Raw genomic sequence first — 23,997 nt, 5'->3', positions numbered from 1 at the left:
CTCTATGCTTTATTCACTCTTTTTCATTATTTTATTATTGTTATTCTTCTCTCTGGCTGATTTCAGATGACCTGTTCATAAGTTCACTGTATTATCGAATCTGTTGTTGAGGCTCTCTTGAATTTTTCATTTCAGTTATTCTTTAGCTCTAGAATTTCTGAGTCTTTTAATGTTTTGTCTTTTAAAAAATTCTCATTTTGTTCATGTATTATTTTTCAGATTTTGTTAGGTTTTCTATCTGTGTTTTTATACAGTTCATTGAGTTTAAGAAGATCATTTTGAATTCCTTGCCAAGCAGTTCATGTGTATCACTTCTTCAGGATTAGTTCCTATAGTTTTGTTTGTTTCCTTCGTGTTGTCATGTTTCTCTGATTCTTTGTGACCCATGTAGATTCACATTGGTGTCTCCATTTGAAGGAGCAAATTTATCTTGCTGTATTTATAGGCTGGATTTGTCAGGTAAAGACTTTCTCTTGCCATTTTCCTTGACTTATGGGACTGTCCCTGCCATGTGATCAAACAAGTTTGGAGCTAAGTCATTTAGCTGCTGCTGGATTCACAGTTAAGTCTGCATTTGGCAGGTCTGTTACCTGGGACACAGGTGGGCATGATTCATACCAATTTCCTGTTAGGCAAGACTGCCACTGGAACTGTGATTGAGCCAGACTGGAGGCATGTCACAGGACTGCGTCCAGGGTTTCGGTTGGTTCTGCAATTGGTTGATATTTTACCAGGGGTAAGATGGGTTTAGTTCCTTCTGAATCTCCAGGTGAGTGACTAGGCAGACTGACTGGTAGAGAGGGACTGGAGGTGGTTCACAGGATAGTTTCAGTATCTGCAGTTGGGTCTAAGATCAGTGAACCTCTTACCAAGAGTGCCAGTGGGCTAACGTTCTTCCAAGTGTATCCTTGGGAAGACAGAACTGCCTGGAGAGGCTAGAACCAGGTCACAAGCAGGTCTTTCCTGTTGCATTCCTGGGAAGACAGGATTGCCTAGTGAGGCTAGAACCAAGTCACAAGCAGGTACCCACTTTTTAAATCCTTTACCTTTTAGTCTCACCTTACCAAACAAAATGCTTGATGTTAGCATCATGTTGTCTGGCTTAGAAAGGAGAGGGAAAGGAAGGGGCTGGGGTGGTGGCTCAGTGGTAGAGTGCTTGCCTCACATGTGTGAGGCACTGGGTTCAATTCTCAGCACCACATATAAATAAATGAATAAAATAAAGGTCCATCAACACTAAAAAATATTTTTAAAAAAAAGAAAGGAGAGGGAAAGTAAAGATTATTTCTATGGCTGGAGTTTTACTCTTGACTCTTACTCATTTACTATATGATCTTGACCATGTGTCTGTCAGCCTTACTAACCAGAATACTACTCCTTTTGTATATCACATTGTTGTTTGAATCTATTGAGAACACATGTGAAAAGACTTATGAAATGATATTATTTACTATATAATTGTGAGACAGTATTTTGCTGGTTACATTTATAGGTTCCATTTGTTTAGCACATTTTCAGTTAAGTAGATTTTTTTTGTGAACAGTTTTAGAAACCTTTAGCACCTCATTTAATGTTTACTTTATGGGAATACAATCTCTTAAGTTTCATTTAACTTTTAATAAGCATGTACTCACATATATTAGAAATGCAATGAGAGCAGAAACTAAGGACTAGTATGTTCATAGCTCTCATTTTTGTGTAACATAGTTCCTAATTATGTTATTAGCACATAGTAGATACTCATTTTTATTGAATAAATTACTTTGTGAATAGATAAATGAAATTATAATGAACTGATCATCCAGAATTGCCGCAGTCTGGCTGCAGCAAAATAACCGGGGGGGTGATGAACAACTTGTGTACATTGATACAGCAGGAGTAGGAGCCGTTTATTGTAGGACCGGAGCGGTATATATACATTCCACACAGCTTATCTTAATTAACATAAACTAGATACAGCAGTCAACCAATAAGGAATCGCCACACTTAATGGCTCGCTGGTGTTACTTCTCAAACCACTCCCTCTGGCAAAATGCCAGGCGCCATCCAGACTTGTTTACAGACTCTAACACAGAATAATGTACTGGCTTATACTTCTTATAATGAATACAGATATGTGGACAAGAATGCTACCTACTCTAAAATTATTTTAAGCCATTATTTTTATTTTATATGTGCATTTGCATGGGCTTTTATGTTGAGAAGATATTTAAGTGCTGATAATGGAGAAGACAGAATAGAGATATTTTCTGAGAAAATATAGGATAGTAAGATTGCTTTCTATGATTTTCAATATTGATATTCATCAATGAGATTTTACTAACCATAGCTAAGAAACTACTTAGCTCTATTAGAGGATGGAACTTGATAGAAGGCTTTATTGGTGCTTTGAGTTGTATAAAATATATTTGAAGCCTACACTTGTTTTCTTATGTACATGAATCAAAATGCATTCTGTTGTCATGTGTAACTAATTAGAAGAAATAAAAAAGAGAAAAGATAACATATATGACTCTAATAATCTTTTAATTCTATTTTAATCTAATATATTTTCTCATGAGCATGTCTTTGGTACTTCATAGAATTTAAATGGGGTTTCCACCTACCAAATTAGATTATTTCAAGATATCAGCCATTCATTCTTTTTTAAAATAGAAGTGGTCTAGAATTTGCCAACCAACCCATTATTGCTCTAAAATACAGAGAGATGCCTTTTCTCTAAGAGATGCCTAACTTTGGCTATCTAGCAAGAGAAATTAAGGGATAGATGCTTTTTCTGGATCTATAGCAGAGTCTAGAGTATCTTTTAAATATGACTTTTCATCGTATTTTCCTCTGTGCAAATGTCTACCATTTTAATATGGAAGGAGCTAGTAGACCAGAGATAATATATGCAGTTGTTCTCATCAGTATAATTTTTTTAAATATCAGGGAATTCAAAAGAAACTTATTGTTTAGTAGGCTTTTTCAACATGTATTGTTTGAGTCAGCTTTTTCATCACTGTGACCAAAAGACTTGCCAAACAACTTTAGAGAAGGAGAAGTTTATTTAGTCTTTATAGTTACAGAGATCTCAGGCCAAAAATGGCTAGCTTCATTGCTCTTGGCCCTGAGGGGGGGAAGAAAGAGAAAGAGGAGGGAGGGAGGAAGGTTGGGGGGGTGGGGGAAGAGAGAGACAGGCAGACACACAGAGAACATGCACGTGAGTGCAGCCAGGGACAAACCAAAGGTATACAACTAGTTATCTACTCCTTCAGTCACACCCTACCTGTATATAGTTAACACCCAGTTAATCCACTCAAGTGGATTAATGTACTGATTAGGTTAAGGCTCTTGTAACCCAATTATTTCACCTCTAAACTTTCTTGCATGGTCTCTCACATATACTTTCAGGGGATACTGCATATCTAAACTGTAACATGAGTTAAACAATCTTGACCATCAATTTTCCAATCTTGACTGTTATTCCCTGTAAGAAATATATTTTATATTAGTACCTTTAACAAATCCATGATTATCTTTAAAAAACCTAAAAAAGAAATAATTCATGAAAACTTATTTTATATCTAGATCTTTTCTATTATATTTTAAAAACACAATATTTGTGATCTATCAAATTGATTTTTCAATTTACCTATCAAATTGATTTTTCAATTTACTAATGGGATGACTTACCTTTTGAAAAATACTTAAACAAATATGTTTATTCACAGATAAAAATCTGCTTCTAACATAAGTACATCACATAATTTTGAATACCATTGTGTTGATCTTGCACCACACCTCCTTTGTAACTTTCACTTTTTTCATGCATAGGTAGTATACTGTGAAGCTTTGTTATAAATTTTACAGTGATTGAATCCAGCAAGCATGGCATAGCCAAATATGATTTATACTATAGGTTTCCAAAAAAATTAAATCAGGCTTTGAGCATAGTTTGGCCCTTAGTCTGACATTAAAATTAATACAAATCTGTAGTGATTATAAGTAATTCTAAAATTAATTTGAAATCACAAGATAAATAAAATGTTAAAAGATACATCATTGGTTCTTAAAAGTAACAAGTTTAGATTTTGTTTTTGAATTAATAGTACCTTTAAAAATAATTTTTTTAATTTAAAAACAATAGTGTTTTTTCATATTGAAGAAAATAGTATATGTATTTCCTTTGTGAAATTAATGTCCAATAATTATGTTAACTGTCTTATGATTGTCTTGGGAGAAGAGCTGTCTTTGGAGAAGGGTTCGAAAAGTTCCCAGAAGATAAGGGGAACTCCACTTGGGACCAGCGGGGTTCTTGGCATAGGTGAACGAAAAGAATCACAGCAGAACCCAGACAAAGGCAGATGCCAGAGGTTTATTTAGGAAGGTAGATACACATTCAAGTGAGAATGAGAGCTGTCTCAAGAGTGAGTGCGAGAAAAACCTGACTTGGGCTTGGGGTCTAATATTCATGGGAGGACTGTATCAGGGACCAGACTAGAGGTGGATTCAAGGGTGGAACTGTACAATTTCACACCAGTTTTCCCTGGGCTTATGAATTTTTCTCATTTTACAAGGGCATGTTGCTCAAGATTTACAACTATGCTTTTTACATCTCAGTGGCCTATGGGTATTTCCTTTAAGATTCAGTATTTCTCTCTCTTTATCCTGAATCTTTATATCATGATCACCATAATATAGTTTTCTTTGAATTAAATTAGCTATTCAAGAATGTAATTTACTACTTCATTGCTATTTTACATTTTTAAGACATTTTATATTGATCAAAACAATATACATATATATGTATATATACATAAACAGATTTTTTTTTGTGTGTGTGTGTGTGTATACTTATAATTTTAACCTGATAATGATATGGCATATAGGCGGGACAGGTAGTAGATAATAATTGAAAAAGACTTAGGACCGAGAACTTTTCTAACTTATAATGTTATTTTCACTGGTTATATGAAAGTGATGCTTTTTGAGTTTACCAAGTAGTTTCACCAAATATTTTTGAGTTTATCAAATATTTTTAAGTCTTTAACTAAAGAATATTAATGGAAGCTTTGTGAAAATTTTATAAATATGGATTCCTCTTTGACTTAAATCACATTTACTTAACTATCATTCAGACAAAGAAGGAAAGATAAAAGTTCTTTGAATTTTCAGATGACGAAAAGCAAGTAATCCCATCTTGGAGAAGAGTACAGATAATTGGTTTGAGTTAGGTTTACATGAGGAATGGAAGAAAGGAGGTGGAAACAGGTGGCTAATGGAGATGGCAAAATAAATCCTGCTTATTATGTCATATTATTTAGTAATATTTTGTTTTTCCTGCCTGCCTTCTTTCTTTGAACTATTGAATTAAGAACCTAGACATAGTAATATCATGTACATGTTGAGTGTTTTCTATGCATCAGGCAACTATTTAACAATTTTGTTTTAAGAAAAAGAAATTTACATCTGTATATATTGTGAAGTGAAATGTTTTATACATATTGAAGAGTGCATAAAATATATTTGTGGTATATAAAATAATATAACCAATACTTATATACCCCCACACCCCCCAGGTTAGGAAGGGATCATTGCTAGTACTTTAGAAGTCCTCATAGGTATCTACTGTTCCCCATTCTATTATGTCTCCTGATTGCCCAGTGTAGCCACAGTTCTCACTTTTGTGTAAATTTTCTTGCCTTTTTTTCTAATAATGTTATTGTATATGCATGTTTAAACTATTTGTATTTATTTTGAAAAACAGAGTAGTGTTCAAAGAAAAACTAGCAAATTTAACAGCTTATTTGAGCAAGAATAATTTATACATTGTACATCACTCAGAACCAGGAGATTCAGAGATCTCTGCACTATAAAAAGGGCAGTGAATGTTTAAAAACACAACTTGGAAGTAAAGCACGAAATAGCTTCATTGGTTACAGCTAGGTATTTTCCTTATTTGACCATAGTCTGATCAGTTCATTCACTTGTGATTGATTGAAGCTTAGCTGCTTTTATCATCTTGTCTGAGATCTGGCTGTTAGAAAAATTAGATTCCTGGTTAGGTTTCCATTCATTTACAAACTAAGGTTGTAATTCATTATGTAGGAGTTCAAAGTATACTTATTTAATTTAACTGTAAAAAGTACAAACCTAGCTGAGTGAGGAAAAGGGAATAATACTGCCTGAAGGTAAGCAGAATGTAATCTCTGAGTTCTAGTGTGGCTTTTTCTTTGAGAGTTTAAGAAAACCTTTGTTGAAATGGTTTAGCAAGATCATTACTAATGAGTCCTGGGAAACAGGGTTTATCATTAGTTGTGGTGTAGGTATGGCAAGAATATGGTTAGAAGGGGTATTTTCTGCTTTTAAGTTCAGTGTCTTATGAGGAATATGTGAAAAGTAGGACACTTCATTGTATTGGAAGTATTCCCAGCTGATCCAAACACAAGGACATGAGGAAAGAGAAGAAACTCAGCATACAGTCAGACAAGCCAAGGTCAGAGAAGAACCTGGGCAAAGCTGACCCAAGCAGTTTGTGTGAAAAACATTGTGCAGTGGCAGGGAGTTTTTGGTGATAACAGATTTTTTATATATATATATATATATATTGGGTGTCCTATTGCTATATCCCCTGCATTTTTGATTTACTGTCGTTTTTTGATAGGCTCTATCTCATCTGGAGTCCTGTGTCAGAAATAAGCCCTATAGGAGATTATTTAAGTAAATATTTTCGGTTTTCTTCCAACAAGATTGAATATGGTTGAAGACATCACATATCATAGATATATGGGAGATAGTTAATTCATCTTGAACAGTGAATGTCTTAGTACATTAGGCTTAATCCTACTTTAGAATCCTGTGTGAGAAGAGTGTTCTAGTAAATTTTTAAAAAATATACATGGAAAGTAAAAGTTTGATTTTGGAGGTATCTGAAATATCTTTATTTTATCCTAGGAATGTAATTGATGGCTTCATTGGGTTGGGAATTCTAAGTTACAAGTTATTTTTCTTCAGATTTTGAAGGCATTGCTTATATTTTTGGACTTCTAAAGTATTATTGTTCACACCAATAATCTGACTTAAGATCCAGAGGAACTTGATGCTATGAATTATGTGCAGAAGGATTATTTGGGACAAATAGGATTGGTTCTCAATTTTTGTCACCACTAGTTTGTAATTTGGTATTCTGGTAACCACAAGACCATGACTATTTGTTAATCAGGTCTTCAATGTCTATTTGTGTTGTTGGTGTATTCTTTTTCTGGGTAAATACTTTTGTGCTATATACCCATTATGTTATATTCCTTTCCTATGGCATTAACATTAGGAGAGAACACATTAGTAGAATATCTTCATTTTGCCATTTTAACTTGGAGCATTTCTGAATACACTTTATGTGTATTCTTTGACTTAATCATCATAATATTCCTAAGCTATAGGTAATGTTATTAGCATTTTAAACAAGGAAACAGATTGAGAGAAATAAATAAATAGCTATAATGCATCCAGCTAGAATTGAATATTGACAGTTTAATTTCAAATCCCACTCAGCCATTATTCAATAAGGCCTTTTATGTTGTTATATACTTTATTCCTTGAAAGGCAAACACCACTGTGTATATTAATTATAATTATTTCTATGATGTAATTTATATTTTATGACATGGAAAAAGCAAAAACAAAACTCAAACCTGTCTCAGTTATGGGTATTAACCATGAATTTAATTTTCACTTTGTTTTTTAAATACTTTGGTCAAGAAAAAAAATAGCATTGCACAAAAAAAATTGAGTTGTTGTTTGTTTACTTTAGTCCATTATAGTAAAGAGAAATAGTCTTAGATTATTTGAGATCATATTAAGTGGAGTATGAGTAGAGAACCAGACTTGAAGTAAATGCACAGTATGGAAGAAAGTGAGATTTTTCTGGTTAAGTCCCTATAAAAATAAATGAGTAAGTTGTAACTGAATACATTGTTTTCCAGCTGAGTGGGTGGATTTCCAGGTTGAAAGTAAGAATTATAATCTGAAAAATAAATTCAAAACATATAAAGAGAACAATTGTCTAAAGCTTTTAAAATTAAAAATAAGGTAGGATAAGGTAAATGGATTTTAATAAAATTAGAAAAGATTTCCTTGGAATTTTTAGAATCAAGTGAAACTTGAAACTTCAGCATATAGTCTTTATCATTAGAGAGTATAGGGTATTGTGGAAATAGGAAAGTGTTAGATTTAATGACTTTGGGGGAGGAGGTGTCATTACTAATCAGTGTTTTTGTTTGTTTGTTTGTTTGTTTGCAATAGATAAGAATAAATGATGCCAGAGTGGACATCAATTGATTTTTTAAAAATGTGTTTATTTTCTAATTAGTTTTAACTGTGGTAAAGAAAGGTATTTCCATTTGTTACTGTGATGATAAAGGTGTTCCTCTTTTAATTGAGAGTTTTAAATGGAAAAAAAAAAAAAACCTCTTTGGTAGACTATATATTTTGAAAAATTTGAATATAATTAATTAAAGAGGAACTGTAGCAGCCCTGGTCTGTTTCAAGGGAGCAAGTATTGGAGCATACAGCATTATTATGGTGTCATTTTTAATCTTCTGTGTTGATTGGTTTGCATTAACACTGTCTCAGTGATTCATATGTCCCTGCCAGAAGTAAAACTTACATGTTTATTCTCTGCTTTAAGCTGCTGGAATTCATCAAAATTGTTCTTGGAAGAATATCTTTCCTTATGAATTCTTAATCATGGCTGAGGCATATAGCGGATTAGATATAAATCTAGAGGCTTTGGGAAAAATAAAAAGTGTTATGTTGATATCCATTTTTGAAGTAAGCAAAAACTGGAAAAAAAAAGAGTCAAGAGGAGGGAAGTGTGGCTGGATACTACAAAAACATAATAGAAGGGATAAAAGACTTGTCTTTTTGAGAAAAGAAGAGAAACTGTCTTTATTACTTCATCCTGAATCACTGAGTATTGATCTTGCTTTGTTTTTCTAAAGCAGTAATTCAGTGCAGGGCGTTACTCTTTTGATAAAAAGGTAAAACATTAGTGGAATAACCTACTTAAAAATCAGTTTATTTTTTAAAAAATCAGCAGCATGGCTTAATGCCTTTCCTGTCGTCTCATTCTCTGTTTATTGCTGATTTGACAGTCTCTAGTCCTTCTCCTTTGCTGTTAAATGTGTGTGTCCTTTGTTTGTGCTGGTGGGTTTTGCTATATTTGAATGTGAGAGAAAAGCCTGTCTTTGCCATATTGATCTAATTAGCCTTCTGGTTGAGCACATATACATTAAGTAGACCTTCTAAACCATGAAAGAAGAGAACTCACAACAACGTAGATTTTCTTCATGTACTGGGGTTTCACCCGTTTTATTTCCTCCTCGAATTGATGGCCGAAAGCTTGTCCGGAATGCTTCATTTGGAGGATACAATGAACTTTCTCCTTCGTTGCCAGGTTTGTTTGTTTAATCTTGCATTCTTGTCTTAATTTCTTGCAGACTTTTCATTGAAATGAACCAGGCATTTTAACGTCTTAAAGCTGTTTCATTTAAACAAAACAATTCTATAGCACAAGATCAGGTTTCAGTAATTGCTTCTGTATGGCTTTGCTTTTCCATATTTTCTCCTATAGTCAGTCTCTTCAGTTAAAACTTGAGAACTAATGATTCAGTAAAGTAGGCATCTTGAGTGTTTATAGCATATTTTTTTGCTTTAATTACAGAAGCAAATATTATGACCCTTTGATAAGATAAAAACCTTTTTGAATTTGAGATAAATGCAAAATTCTATAAATAAACAAATTGCACTGACATATGTTAAATGATATTTAACATTGACATTTGACCATTCTTTTTTTGCAGTATAGTAACTATAATTGATGTTTAGGATAAGCTTTAATCTTACTTCTTTATTACTTTAATCTTTTATTTCAATTCCTTGATTAAAGGGAAATTTTACCCAAGTACAATTTTCAAAATATATTATTTTCTTGTTGTTGTTAGATGTTTTTGTGTCTTACTAGTTTTTAAAGAAAATATTTCTATTTTTAGGGTAATATTAATTTTGGGTAATATTTATGGGGTATATGACAGCTATGTTTAGACATTAAATAATTGATCAGTGAGATGTAGACATAAATCTTTTATTTGAAAAAGATTTATTGTATATAGTATTTCCATTTAATTTTAGATGTAAATAATCTTATGTTTTTCTTTCAGATTTTTAAACTGCTATATAACTATATCTATTCTTTTAAGATATTTTTCTTTTAAAATGAAAATATTTTTAATATTCATAGAAATATTGGCTAAAACCATGCCTTATTAACCATTTTATGTCTTTTTTCTGAATACATTTTTAAATTTGAATTAAATTTCATGTTTTCACATTAGTCTTTATTCTTGGCCTTTTGTGAATATTCATGCCCATAGGTAGTGTATACATTCTTTTGAGATAGTAAAACATCTAATACAGTGTTCACCTGGCAATTAAATAAATTATTGTAAATTCATTGATTTCATTTTCTTTTCTAACAGTGTTTTCCAAAAGAATTAGAAACCATAGTACTGAACTGTAGTAAGTAGCATAATCTTTAAGGAGCATTCATAATCCCTATTGAATCTTCTTAGCGTAACATGGTTACTATCATACTTCATTCTTATGTTCTCAAATGGAGTAAAATTTAGAATTTGCCTTTATTTAGAAATGGACTTAAAAACTTAAGGTATTGAAATTCTTAAATTTGTTAAATACTGCTTTTTTTTACACTGAGGCTTAGTTCAGTTCTGTATTTGTCCCTGTCTTCTTGATTGTATTTTTTAAGCCAACAAGCTTGCTAGGACTCCTTGTTTGCTGACCTTCATGCTACAAGTCTACTTAAGTATCAAGAAATAATCATATGACATTGATAAACAACATAAAACTTTGCTTTTTCAAAGTTTGATGTTTATTTAATTAGATAATTAAGAATTATCAGTTTATCTTGTCAAAGAATATATTTAAGATCATTTTAATGGGTTTACTTTGTTTTAATAGAAGGCAAAATGTTTTTTCCTAATTCTTTGTACATTTTTTGTTAAAAAATTTTTTTTTGTAGTTGTAGGTTGAACAATACCTTCATTTTATTTATTTATCTTTGTGTGGTATTGAGGATGGAATCCAGGGCCTCATGTGTGCTAGGCAAGCACTCTATCACTGACTTATATAGACCCCAACCCCCTAGTTCTTAAAATAGAGAAAATCAGATTGATAGGAGTGATTCCATATTATCTATAAAAGAACTGTGATTGAAAGCTCTTTAACATAGCTCTTTACTTTATCAGGTAAGCAGATTGAAATTAAGTACTTCAGAAAAGTGATTTTTTGTTATGCATTTAGTTAGTTAAAAGTAAAAGAAAAATTCTTCTCAGATTTCATTGTTGTTGAAAGTTTTTAGATGCCTTTCTTTTTATCTGAGGTCAGTAGAGAAAGAAAAGAGGGTGATTCTACATTAGTGAAATTTAAAGATTAATTTGTCTTATCACATTGAACACAGCGCTTTTTGCTTTTTTGTACTTTAGTTTTCATAGGAAAGTTTCTTTCTTTCCATCTCTTACTTCTTCCTCAAGAAATACATTGGTTTAGCCTTTATAAAGAGCTGTAATATACAAATGGCACTCCTACCCAAGTGCTCATAATGGTGCTGTGATGCCATGTGTTTTGTGTTTTGTTTATTTAGTTCATGTCTGTCTCTTCCTTCATTAATCTCAGCTGTTATTTCTAGATATGCTCATGTGCCAGTCTCTAGAATAGTACCTAAGAATTAGAATAAATAAACTTTGAGCAAAGAAATCAAATATAAACAAATGCAGAGATTTTTTTTTTTTACTGTAAATTCTTTTTTTTAGTATAGCTTGACTTCTTAGAGACATTTTTTGTACAATTTCTTGTTTCTGTGTTCAGTATAGTTAATATTAATGTAGCAATTCTGCATTTATTTTGTGGATATCCATTCTGTATTTGTAGATATCTAATATAAAGTCTCATTTTAACAAGACTGATAAAATTTGCTTTATTATATCTCAATATTAGTGAACCAGATTTAATTGAGATATTTAAAAAGGTGGCCCCTTGTCACTGATCATAGTACTTGTATTATGTGACTAAATTAAAAGAGTAGAATTCTAATTTTTTCAGGAATAATATTACATTGTATTAGCAAGGGAAAGTAAGCCCTGTATATTAGAATTTTTTTTCTTATAGTGCATACAACAAGACTCTTTCTTTAGAGTCTAATTGATTTTCCCCTAACAACAGGGCTGAACCACTGGGAGTTAAATCACTTGCCCAAAATCATACAGCTAGTGAATGGTGGTTTCAGAGTTTTAGACTGAGGTAATTTGATTCCATAGCTTATTCTTTTGACTATCCCATTGCTTTCATTATAAGCAATTATCTTATGTATTTTTGTTTGAACACCTGGCTTCTCTCTAGACAGTAAAGAAGGGAATGATAACTATATATTTTCATGTTATTAGAAACATCTAGTGCAATGAATGACACATTGTAGGTGCATAGTGTTTTGTTTAGTTGAATATTTATAAGGGATAAATTCATTATTTCTTACAAAACTGTACTATTTTTGAAAAGCATTGACAAAATTTCAAAATAGTAACTTGAAAAAATAGGAAATTCTATTTTTAAAGCCTACAAATTTGAGAAATAATAGGACAGAAATTTTAGAAATCAAGTGAAAACAATAACTAAAATATTAAAAAATTACTGGAAATGCAGATGAATAATTAGTGAAGAGAAAGGTAGGCCTAAAGAAATTACTTAGGATACAACAGAGGGAGGAAAAATATAGAAGAAAAGCTGAGACATGGAGAAAAAAAGGGGGAAAAAATCTGTCATGCATTTAAAATTTTTTCAATCAGAAAAGAAGCCAGGAAAATAATCTTTGAATATAATGGCTAATACTCTTCTACAACTGATCAGTGACACCAGTCCACATCTTCCCCAAAAGCAAAGCAGGATAAGCAGAAAAAAAAATTATACCTAAATATGTCATAGTAAAATCAGAGGGGGAAGAATAGACATTAAACTAACTCTTGTCTGACTTCTTAACCTTCTTAACTGAAATAGTAGAAACCAGAAAGAGCTTGGAAGGATATTTTCTTTCTTTCTTTCTTTCTTTCTTTCTTTCTTTCTTTCTTTCTTTCTTTCTTTCTTTCTTTCTTTCTTTCTTTCTTTCTTTCTTTCTTTCTCCCTTCCTTCCTTCCTTCCTTTCTCTCTCTCTCTCTCTCTCTCTCTCTCTCTCTCTCTCTCTCTCTCTCTCTCTTCCTTCCTTTCCTTCCTTTCCTTTCTTTCTTGGATTGAACTCAGGGGACATGACCACTGAACTACATCCCCAACCCTATTTTGTATTTTATTTAGGGACAGGGTCTCACTGAGTTGCTTAGTGCCTTGCCATTCCTGAGGCAGACTTTGAACTCAGGATCCTTGTGCCTCAGCCTCCCCATGGAAGGATATTTTCAGTAGGCTAAAAATAAGTAATTGCCAATGTAAAATTCTATGCCTCTTAAAAACAACAACAACCTGTAACAGTGAAAGTCAAGTAAATACTTTAGACATAGACAAGCTGGGATAAAGGTAAGAATAGAAATTAATGGACTAGCCAGATGCGGTGGTGCAGGCCTGTAATCCCAGTAGCTCCTGAGGCTGAGGCAAGAGGATCCAGGAGTTCAGACCCAGTCTTAGCAACTTAGTGAGGCCCTTAGCAACTTAGTGAGGCCCTAGTGAGATGCTGTCTCTAAATAAAATATAAAAAAGGGTTGGGGATGTCGCTCACTGGTTAAGTGTCCAATCCCTTGTGCCAGAAAAAAAAAGTGTTCAATCCCTTGTGCCAGGAAAAAAAAAAAAAAAGGAAAAGAAAAAGAAATTAATGGAATAGAGAATCCATATATTGTAGAAAGGATCAATAAAGCCCAAAATTGATTCTTTGAAAAAGATTACTAAGATAGATAATACTTTGGTAAGACTGATAAGGAAAAAGAAAAGACACAGGTAACCAGAATCAGAGATTAAAAAAAGGAGGAAACAAGTAATCTCTATATGCTGGTCTGTTCTAAAGTCTATTTCAAGTAGTCAAATTCTTAGTAAATGTAATTAACGAAACCTGTTTTTAAAATAAATAGAACACCTGAATAGTCCTAATAACCATTATGAGATTGAATTAGAAATCTCCAGAACCAGGTGAACATTGCCAGCAACTTTTGCCAAAAATTCACAGAAGAAATAATTAAAATCTTACATAACTGCATTCAGAGAAAGGGGCTGAGGGGAGAATATTAGGGGAGGAAGGGGATGGAGGAACACTATAACCTTGATATGAAATTCAATTGAAAAAAATTCTGTAATTTTTAATGCTCCTTTTAGTATCTTTTTTTTAATAAAGAAGAAAATACATTATGACTAATTTGAATGAGAACCTAAGAATACAGAATTGACTTAACATTAGAAATTAATATGGTTTACTACAGTCACAGATTAAAGGCAGAAAAATCATATGGTTTTCTCAATAGATACGGGAAAACTTTTTGGTAAAATTCAAGTTTTATTTAAAAAAATAACTATCATTATTTTTTGGTACTGGAAATGGAACCCAGGGCCTTGTACATGCTGAGCAAATTGTATCTAGTGCTGATTTATACCCCTAGTCCTTATTTTACTTTCTTTTGAGACTCAGCCTCATGAGTAGTTGGGATTACAGGCATGTACCATTGTACTAACTCAAATTTCAGTCTTGAAAAACTCTTAGAAAACTAGAAGGAATGAACTTTTTTACAATTTCTGTATCAATATGTATACCTAAATCATGTATATATCAATATTCATATGGAAAATATACAGAAAACAAGATTAAATATAATGGTGAAATGCTGATCAGTTTCCTTTTTGATTAGGAACAAGACAAGAATGCTAATGATCACCATATCTAGTCAATATTGTACTTGAGGTTCTCAGTGAAACAGAATAGAGAAACCAGAAATTAACCTACATACATAAGAATACTTAACACATGAAAAGACAGCACTGCAGACCAGTGAATAAAAGACATTCTTTTTAATAAATGGGAGAGGGTCAATTTGCTATCTAAATGGGAAGAAAGTGTAATTTTACCTCTGTATTACACCATACTCAAGTGTTAGTTCCAGGTGAATCATAGACCTAAATGTAAACCAAAACTACATTATTGGAAAATGTCTTATTGAACACAGACTTAGGAAAGAATTTCTTAAAACACCAAGGCATTACCCATTAAAGAAAGAGATGGCTGAATTTATCAATAGTAAAATTAAGAGCTCTTTGCAAAAGAAACCATATAGCATATAGAGAGACAAGCCATAGAGAGATTTTTGCAACAAATAAAGTTAGCCAAGGACCAGTATTGATAATATATTTTTTAAAAAATTCCATGTAATCAGTAACAAAAAGACATCCAGGTTTTTTTTACGTATGATAGATCTGAGAGTTCTTCTCAGTTGTAAAATTAAAATAGCCAGTTAATATTTTAGAAAGTATTCAACACCATTAATAATCAGGAACATGGAAATTAATGGATTGTCGATGAATTACACATCCATCATATTGGCAAAAATATTAAAAATTTGTAGCATACTGATGTTATCATGAATGTGTAGAAAGGAGAACTTTTGTACATTTAAATAATTTGAAATCATTAAAATTGAAGATATACCAGTATATAATTCAGAAATTCTGCTTTTAGGTTTAAATCTTAAAGAGAAACTCATGAATATGTGTACTTGTTACATTTCCAAGAATATTCAGCCCTGTTGTTCATAAAAGGGAAAAACTAGCAACAACCCTAGCATCTATTAATGGTTGAATGGATAAATAGCAGGATAGCTATGTAGTACAATTTGCAATTAGCAGTGAAAATGAATTAAATACCTGCTGTGACATACTAGCAAATAACTGCGAAAGCCATGATACTTTTGAGGAGAATGGACTGTGATCAAGAATTGATCTGGGGAAGATCTTATGGGATGTTAGCAGTTCTGTATTTTTTTTTTTTATTTGGGTGGTGGTTATGTAAGTATTCCTTCTATTTGTTTAATTATACATTTTTGTCTTATTCATTTTTCTAAAGGTGTGCTATATTTTCAATTAAAAAAACTTTTGGAAGAAAACTGGAGTTCATTTTTATTAATTTTTTTAATCAATTGGTAAAATTTTTTAATTTGAAAAGATAAATAATATTGAGACTCTCTTTTTTTTTTTTAAATTGGCATACAGCATATAATGCAGTAAATACTGGAGTACAAATATGTGGGAAGTGTGGTGTATCTCAGAGAAGAGAAAGCTGACTGTGCATATGTAATAAGCAGGACCTTCCAGAAGTGACTTTGGGTTTTGAGAGGCATCATGACATTGTGGAAACATCATGAATTTTAAAGTTAGACCTAAGTTGAATCAACTCTGCTACTGTCACTTGTTGACAGTAGTCAGCTTGCTTAATTTCTGTGAGCTTTAGGTTTTTAACTTTTTTTTTTTCCAGCTATATAATATGGTTAATTTTTTTTCATGTGATGTTATGGTATAGATTAGAAGAAAGAGGCTGGAATGTAGTTTAGTGGTAGATTGCTTGCCTGGCATACATGAGGCTCTGAGTTCAATCCCGAACACTACGAAAGGGATTGCAGGGAATATAAGAAAAAAGTGTAAGTAAGGCATCTAGCATAGTATCTTATAAAAGAGTTCCCACAAGTGGATATTGGCTACTTTATTGTTTTCATTAATATTATAGTGTTAATTATCACTATACTTGTCCTTATTATTAATAAACTATTCAGAAATTAGCCAGGTATTAATGATCACTATAGTTACTATAATACATTAATCAGAAATTAGCCAGGTGTAGAATAAGTTAAAGGGATATAAACTAAGTGGGAATGGATGTCAAAGCAGGGAAAGTGTAATTAACTCAAGATTAGGGAAGGTATATATTTCATGTTTATTTTTTTATTTCCACATACATATGGTTAAGTGCGTGCTTTTAAAATTTTCAGTCGTGCATAGACATGTATAATTACTTAGAGATTCTCGGAAAGTTCCCTCATGTCCCTTCCAGTCAGTATCTCCTGCAACAAAGGTGAATCTCTTTCTCTATGCCACAGATTAGGCTTGTAAATGGAATCATATGGTACTTTTTTTTTTTTTTGATGGTGATAAGTGGCTTCTTTCACTCAATGTTATGTCTGTTGTTTTTTTTTTTTCTTTTTCATTACTGTGTAGTATCTTAATGTATGAACATAGTGTAATGTATTCATTTATTTATTCTACTATTAATAACCATTTGAATCAGTTCCAGATTTTGAATAGTATAAAAAAAGCAGCTGTTAACCTTCTTGTACTTCTCTCTTGATGGACATACATGCTAATTTCTGTTGGCTGTATCTAGGATTTGAATTTCTATGTGTTAAAATATATGAACACTCAGCTTTAGTGAAGGAAAAGTGAGGAACGAGAAACAGGTAAGCGAGATGGAGACCAGGCAGAGATACACAAGAGAATTTATTTGTCAGAGCTGACAAATAAAGGCCATCTCTATAGTGGAGAGAGGGGCAAAACAGGCTTGAGTTCCAGGACTTTTACAAGGCAGGCTCAGGAATCAGATCCTGGCGGGTCCTAAGCCAGTGGTTAGGGGTTGGGTTGTTATAAGGGAGTGGAGCCTTTCTCAGAAACACCCTTGGGCAGGAAAGCGAAACTTTTTCCTCAAAATGGTGGTTTTCACTTACGATGGCTGTCCAGATGCTAAGCAAGGATCTTACATTTAGTAGATACTGTCAGGTAGTTTTCCAAAGTGATTTATACTCCTGCCATTTATGAGTAGGATTCCAGTTACTCCACATTCTCATCCATACTTGAATGGCTTTAGTTCTTTTAATTTTAATTTTGATAGGAATGTTGTTTCTGTCTCATTTGTGGGAAGGGAGAGAATACTTAGAAAAGGATTTGCCATCCCAAATCACTAAAAGTAAATTTGGTAAAACTTGTAATCCTAAACTGTTCTTCATTATTGATAGTGTTCAATAATACATACTTCAGGATTTTGTCCACAAATGTAACCACTCTAAAGGAGTAAGGTAATACTTTAAATAATATTTTAAACTAATTCTGAATTCTCACACATAGTAGAAAATAAATAAAAGCTCAAGATATATTTTGACAGAGCTCCTTTGGCTTCTTATAAATGTATTTTCATGACTGACTTAAGGTAAAAATATTTTACACACTTATAGGAAACCAGCTTTATTCAGCCTAATGGAAGAGTCCCTAGTATGATATTTTTCTCTTTGCTTCTTGGAATTTCCCTTGGGAACTGTTATGATTTGAAGAGGAAGTATTCTCCTGAAAGCTCCTATGTTAATAGGGGAAGAATTGAAAGGAATTTGTTAGAATGTGAAGGCTGTAACCTAATCTGTCCATCCTAGTTTGAATAGACTAATTGGGTGGTAACTCTAGGCTGATGGGGAGTGACTGGAGGAGGTGAGTCACTGGGATGTGGCATGGGGTGGGCCTGGAAGGGCCGCTGCCCCTTTTCTCTGTCTCTCTGATTCCTATGAATGGAGCACCACTCTCCCACCACACCTTTTTGCCAAGATGTTTGCCTCACCTTGGGCCCAGAGCTATGGAATCAGCCCACCATGGACTGAACCTCTGAACCATGAGCCAAAATAAATTTTTCCTCCCCTAAGTTGTCACAGCAACACAAATTTGACTAAAATAAATTTAACATACAGCTTTGCAGTATTTTCATTTTAACACTTTCATTTTTATATGTTCTTTGCATTTTACACTGATGAACTACGTTTTTTACCTTTAGTTGAAACTCAAGGCACTTGACCAAACTTGGATATTTTAGGAAGCATTTTGCTTTACTCTTCTATAATTAAAGTAACTTGGAAGTCATCAGAACCTGATTATAAGATAATCGTGATTTGTAAGTCTAAGGTATATAGACTTTTAGAATGAGATTAATTTGTTGAGTGTGACAGATAATATATAATCTAGGTTTATGGATGTCCTTTTCCAATACTTGAAACTTTCTGTATACATATTTGTACTTTTAAAAAGTTTATTCTGACTTCCAACTTTGTTTTCATTTGCTGTCCTATTTATTAAATATTTGTGAGCTGGACATAGCGGTGCATACCTATAATTCCAGAGATTCGGGAGGCTAGGGCAGGGTCTAGGTTAGCCCCAGCAATTTAGCAAGATCCTGTGTCCCCCACACCTCACAAAAAAAAAAAAAAAAAAAAAAAAAGAAAGAAAAGGAAGGAAGGACTGGAAATATAGCTCAGTGGTAAAGCACCCCTGGGTTCAATTCCTATTACCAATAAGTAAATAAAATAAATAAATGATAGAAATAATATGTAAATATAGATAAATGAACTAGGCATTTTTCTTTTCTTTTTTTTTTTTAATTTTTTATTGTGGGTTGTTCAAAACATTACAAATTTCTTGACATATCATATTCCACACTTTGATTCTAGTGGGTTATGAACTCCCACCTTCACCCCATACACAGATTGCAGATTCACATCAGTTACACATCCATTGATTTACAAATTGCCATTCTAGTGTCTGTTGTGCTCCGCTGCCTTTCCCATCATCCACCCTCCCCCCTCCCCACCTCTCCCCTCCCCTCCCCTCCTCTCTCTCTACCCCCTCCACTGTATAACCCTGAGGGTCTCCTTCCATTACCGTGCAATTTACCTTCTCTCTCCCTTTCCCTCCCACCTCTCATCCCTGTTAAATGTTAATCTTCTTCTCCTGTTCTTCGTCCCTACTCTGTTCTTAGTTACTTTCCTTATATCAAAGAAGACATTTGGCATTTGTTTTTTAGGGATTGGCTAGCTTCACTTAGCATAATCTGCTCTAATGCCATCCATTTCCCTGTAAATTCTATGATTTTGTCATTTTTTAATGCAGAGTAATACTCCATTGTGTATAAATGCCACATTTTTTTTATCCATTCGTCTATTGAAGGGCATCTAGGTTGGTTCCACAGTCTTGCTATTGTGAACTGTGCTGCTATGAACATCGATGTAGCAGTGTCCCTGTAGCATGCTCTTTTTAGGTCTTTAGGGAATAGACCAAGAAGGGGAATAGCTGGGTCAAATGGTGGCTCCATTCCCAGCTTTCCAAGAACTCTCCATACTGCTTTCCAAATTGGCTGCACCAATCTGCAGTCCCACCAGCAATGTACAAGTGTACCCTTTTCCCCACATCCTCGCCAGCACTTGTTGTTGTTTGACTTCCTAATGGCTGCCAATCTTACTGGAGTGAGATGGTATCTTAGGGTGGTTTTGATTTGCATTTCTCTGACAGCTAGAGATGTTGAGCATTTTTTCATGTACTTGTTGATTGACTGTATGTCCTCCTCTGTGAAGTGTCTGTTCAGGTCCTTGGCCCATTTGTTGATTGGGTTGTTTGTTCTCTTATTGTCTAATTTTTTGAGTTCTTTGTATACTCTGGATATTAGGGCTCTATCTGAAGTGTGAGGAGTAAAGATTTGTTCCCAGGATGTAGGCTCCCTATTTACCTCTCTTATTGTTTCTTTTGCTGAGAAAAAACTTCTTAGTTTGAGTAAGTCCCATTTGTTGATTCTAGTTATTAACTTTTGTGCTATGGGTGTCCTATTGAGGAATTTGGAGCCCGACCCCACTGACTGTAGATCGTAGCCAACTTTTTCTTCTATCAGACGGCGCGTCTCTGATTTGATATCAAGTTCCTTGATCCATTTTGAATTCACTTTTGTGCATGGCGAGAGAAAGGGATTCAGTTTCATTTTGTTGCATATGGATTTCCAGTTTTCCCAGCACCATTTGTTGAAGATGCTATCCTTCCTCCATTGCATGCTTTTAGCCCCTTTATCAAATATAAGATAGTTGTAGTTTTGTGGATTGGTTTCTGTGTCCTCTATTCTGTACCATTGGTCCACACGCCTGTTTTGGTACCAGTACCATGCTGTTTTTGTTACTATTGCTCTGTAGTATAGTTTGAAGTCTGGTATCGCTATACCGCCTGATTCACACTTCTTGCTTAGCATTGTTTTTGCTATTCTGGGTCTTTTATTTTTCCATATGAATTTCATGATTGCTTTCTCTATTTCTACAAGAAATGCCATTGGGATTTTGATTGGCATTGCATTAAACCTATAGAGAACTTTTGGTAATATCGCCATTTTGATGATGTTAGTTCTGCCTATCCATGAACAGGGTATATTTTTCCATCTTCTAAGATCTTCTTCTATTTCTCTCTTTAGGGTTCTGTAGTTTTCATTGTATAAGTCTTTCACCTCTTTTGTTAGGTTGATTCCCAAGTATTTTATTTTTTTTGAAGATATTTTGAATGGAGTGGTTGTCCTCATTTCCATTTCAGAGGATTTGTCGCTGATATACAGGAATGCCTTTGATTTATGCGTGTTGATTTTAAATCCTGCCACTTTGCTGAATTCATTTATTAGCTCTAATAGTTTCTTTGTAGAGCCTTTTGGGTCTGCTAGATATAGAATCATATCATCTGCAAATAGTGATAATTTAATTTCTTCTTTTCCTATTTTTATGCCTTTAATTTCTTTCGTCTGTCTAATTGCTCTGGCCAGTGTTTCGAGAACTATGTTGAAGAGAAGTGGAGAGAGAGGGCATCCCTGTCTTGTTCCAGATTTTAGAGGGAATGCCTTCAGTTTTTCTCCATTCAGAATAATGCTAGCCTGAGGCTTAGCATAGATTGCTTTTACAATATTGAGGTATGTTCCTGTTATCCCTAGTTTTTCTAGAGTTTTGAACATAAAGGGATGCTGTACTTTGTCAAATGCTTTTTCCGCATCTATCGAGATGATCATATGGTTCTTATTTTTAAGTCTATTGATGTGGTGAATAACATTTATTGATTTCCGTATATTGAACCAGCCTTGCATCCCAGGGATGAATCCTACTTGATCATGGTGTACAATTTTTTTGATATGTTTTTGTATCCGATTCGCCAGAATTTTATTGAGGATTTTTGCATCTAGGTTCATTAGAGATATTGGTCTGTAGTTTTCTTTCTTTGAAGTGTCTTTGTCTGGTTTAGGTATCAGGGTGATGTTGGCCTCATAGAATGAATTTGGAAGTTCTCCCTCCTTTTCTATTTCCTGAAGTAGCTTGAAAAGTATTGGTATTAGTTCTTCTTTAAAGGTTTTGTAAAATTCTGCTGTATACCCATCGGGACCTGGGCTTTTCTTAGTTGGTAGTCTTTTGATGGTTTCTTCTATCTCCTCAATTGATATTGGTCTGTTTAGGTTTTCTATATCCTCCTGACTCAATCTGGGCAGATCATATGACTTAAGAAATTTATCTATGCCTTCACTATCTTCTAATTTATTGGAGTATAAGGATTCAAAATAGTTTTTGATTATCTTCTGTATTTCTGAAGTGTCTGTTGTGATATTGCCTTTTTCATCCCGTATGCTAGTAATTTGAGTTCTCTCTCTTCTTCTCTTCACTAGCATCGCTAAGGGTCTGTCGATTTTGTTTATTTTTTCAAAGAACCAACTTTTAGTTTTGTCAATTTTTTCAATTGTTTCTTTTGTTTCGATTTCATTAATTTCAGCTCTGATTTTCATTATTTCTTGCCTTCTACTTCTTTTGCTGTTGTTTTGCTCTTCTTTTTCAAGGATTTTGAGATGAAGTATGAGATCATTTATTTGTTGGTTTTTTCTTTTTTTAAGGAATGAACTCCAAGCAATGAATTTTCCTCTTAGAACTGCTTTTAATGTGTCCCATAGATTCCGATATGTTGTGTCTGTGTTTTCATTTATCTCTAAGAATTTTTTAATTTCCTCCTTGATGTCTTCTATAACCCATTGATCATTCAGTAACCTATTGTTCATTCTCCAATTGATGTATGCTTTTTCCTTCCTTCTTTTATCGTTGATTTTCAGTTTCATTCCATTATGATCAGATAAGATGCATGGTAATATCTCTACTCCTTTATATTGTCTAAGAGTTGCCCTGTGACATAATATATGATCTATTTTTGAGAAGGATCCATGTGCTGCTGAGAAAAAAGTGTAACTGCTTGATGTTGGGTGGTATACTCTATATATGTCAATTAGGTCTAGGTTATTAATAGTGTTATTGAGTTCTATAGTTTCCTTATTCAACTTTTGTTTGGAAGATCTGTCCAGTGGCGAGAGAGGTGTGTTGAAGTCTCCCATGATTATGGTGTGGTGGTCTATTAGACTCTTGAACTTGAGAAGAGTTTGTTTGACGAACATAGCTGCACCATTGTTTGGGGCATAAATATTTATGATTGTTATGTCTTGTTGGTGTATGGTTCCCTTAAGCAGTATGTAGTGTCCCTCTTTATCTCTTTTGATTAACTTTGGCTTGAAATCTATTTTATTTGATATGAGTATGGACACGCCTGCTTGTTTCCGAAGTCCATATGAGTGATATGATTTTTCCCAACCTTTCACCTTCAGCCTATGTATGTCTTTTCCTATCAAATGCGTCTCCTGTAGGCAGCATATTGTTGGGTCTTGTTTTGTGATCCATTCTACTAGCCTGTGTCTCTTAATTGGTGAGTTTAAGCCATTAACATTTAGGGTTATTATTGAGATATGGGTTGTTCTTCCAGCCATATTTGTTTATTTCTGTTACTAAACATTGTTTGTTTTCCTCTTTGATTGTTTCCCGCCTCCCTTTACTGTCCTACCTCCCACTGTTGGTTTTCATTGTTATTTTCCATTTCCTCTTCCTGTAATACTTTGGCTAGGATGTTTTGAAGAGATGGTTTTCTAGCTGCGAATTCTTTAAACTTTTGTTTATCGTGGAAGGTTTTAATTTCATTCTCCATCCTGAAGCTTAATTTCGCTGGATACACAATTCTTGGTTGGAACCCATTATCTTTCAGTGTTTGAAATATGTTATTCCAGGATCTTCTAGCTTTCTGAGTCTGTGTTGA

The 23,997-nt window shown here is 33.5% G+C and overlaps 1 protein-coding gene across 5 annotated transcripts in view; it reads left to right on the top strand.

The window, feature by feature from the left end:
• Positions 1-23,997, top strand: part of Osbpl8 (oxysterol binding protein like 8) — a 184,161-nt gene that overhangs the window by 103,939 nt on the left and 56,225 nt on the right. The window contains exon 1 of one of the 5 annotated variants that reach the window (XM_058574614.1): positions 8,651-9,436. The exons of the other annotated variants lie outside the window; for them this stretch is intronic. Coding sequence (XP_058430597.1) covers positions 9,292-9,436 — 145 coding nt within the window. The 5' untranslated portion in view covers positions 8,651-9,291. Of the gene's footprint in view, positions 1-8,650; positions 9,437-23,997 lie in introns of those variants that run through there. 5 annotated transcript variants of the gene reach the window in all.

The sequence above is a fragment of the Marmota monax genome, unplaced genomic scaffold (genome assembly GCF_021218885.2).
Source record: "Marmota monax isolate L192 unplaced genomic scaffold, Marmota_monax_Labrador192_F-V1.1 WCK01_AAM20220418_F8-fsc00056, whole genome shotgun sequence".
Lineage (NCBI taxonomy): Eukaryota > Metazoa > Chordata > Mammalia > Rodentia > Sciuridae > Marmota > Marmota monax.
The sequence above is the reverse complement of the archived record's forward strand: the minus strand, read 5'-3'. Positions and strand labels throughout refer to the sequence as shown.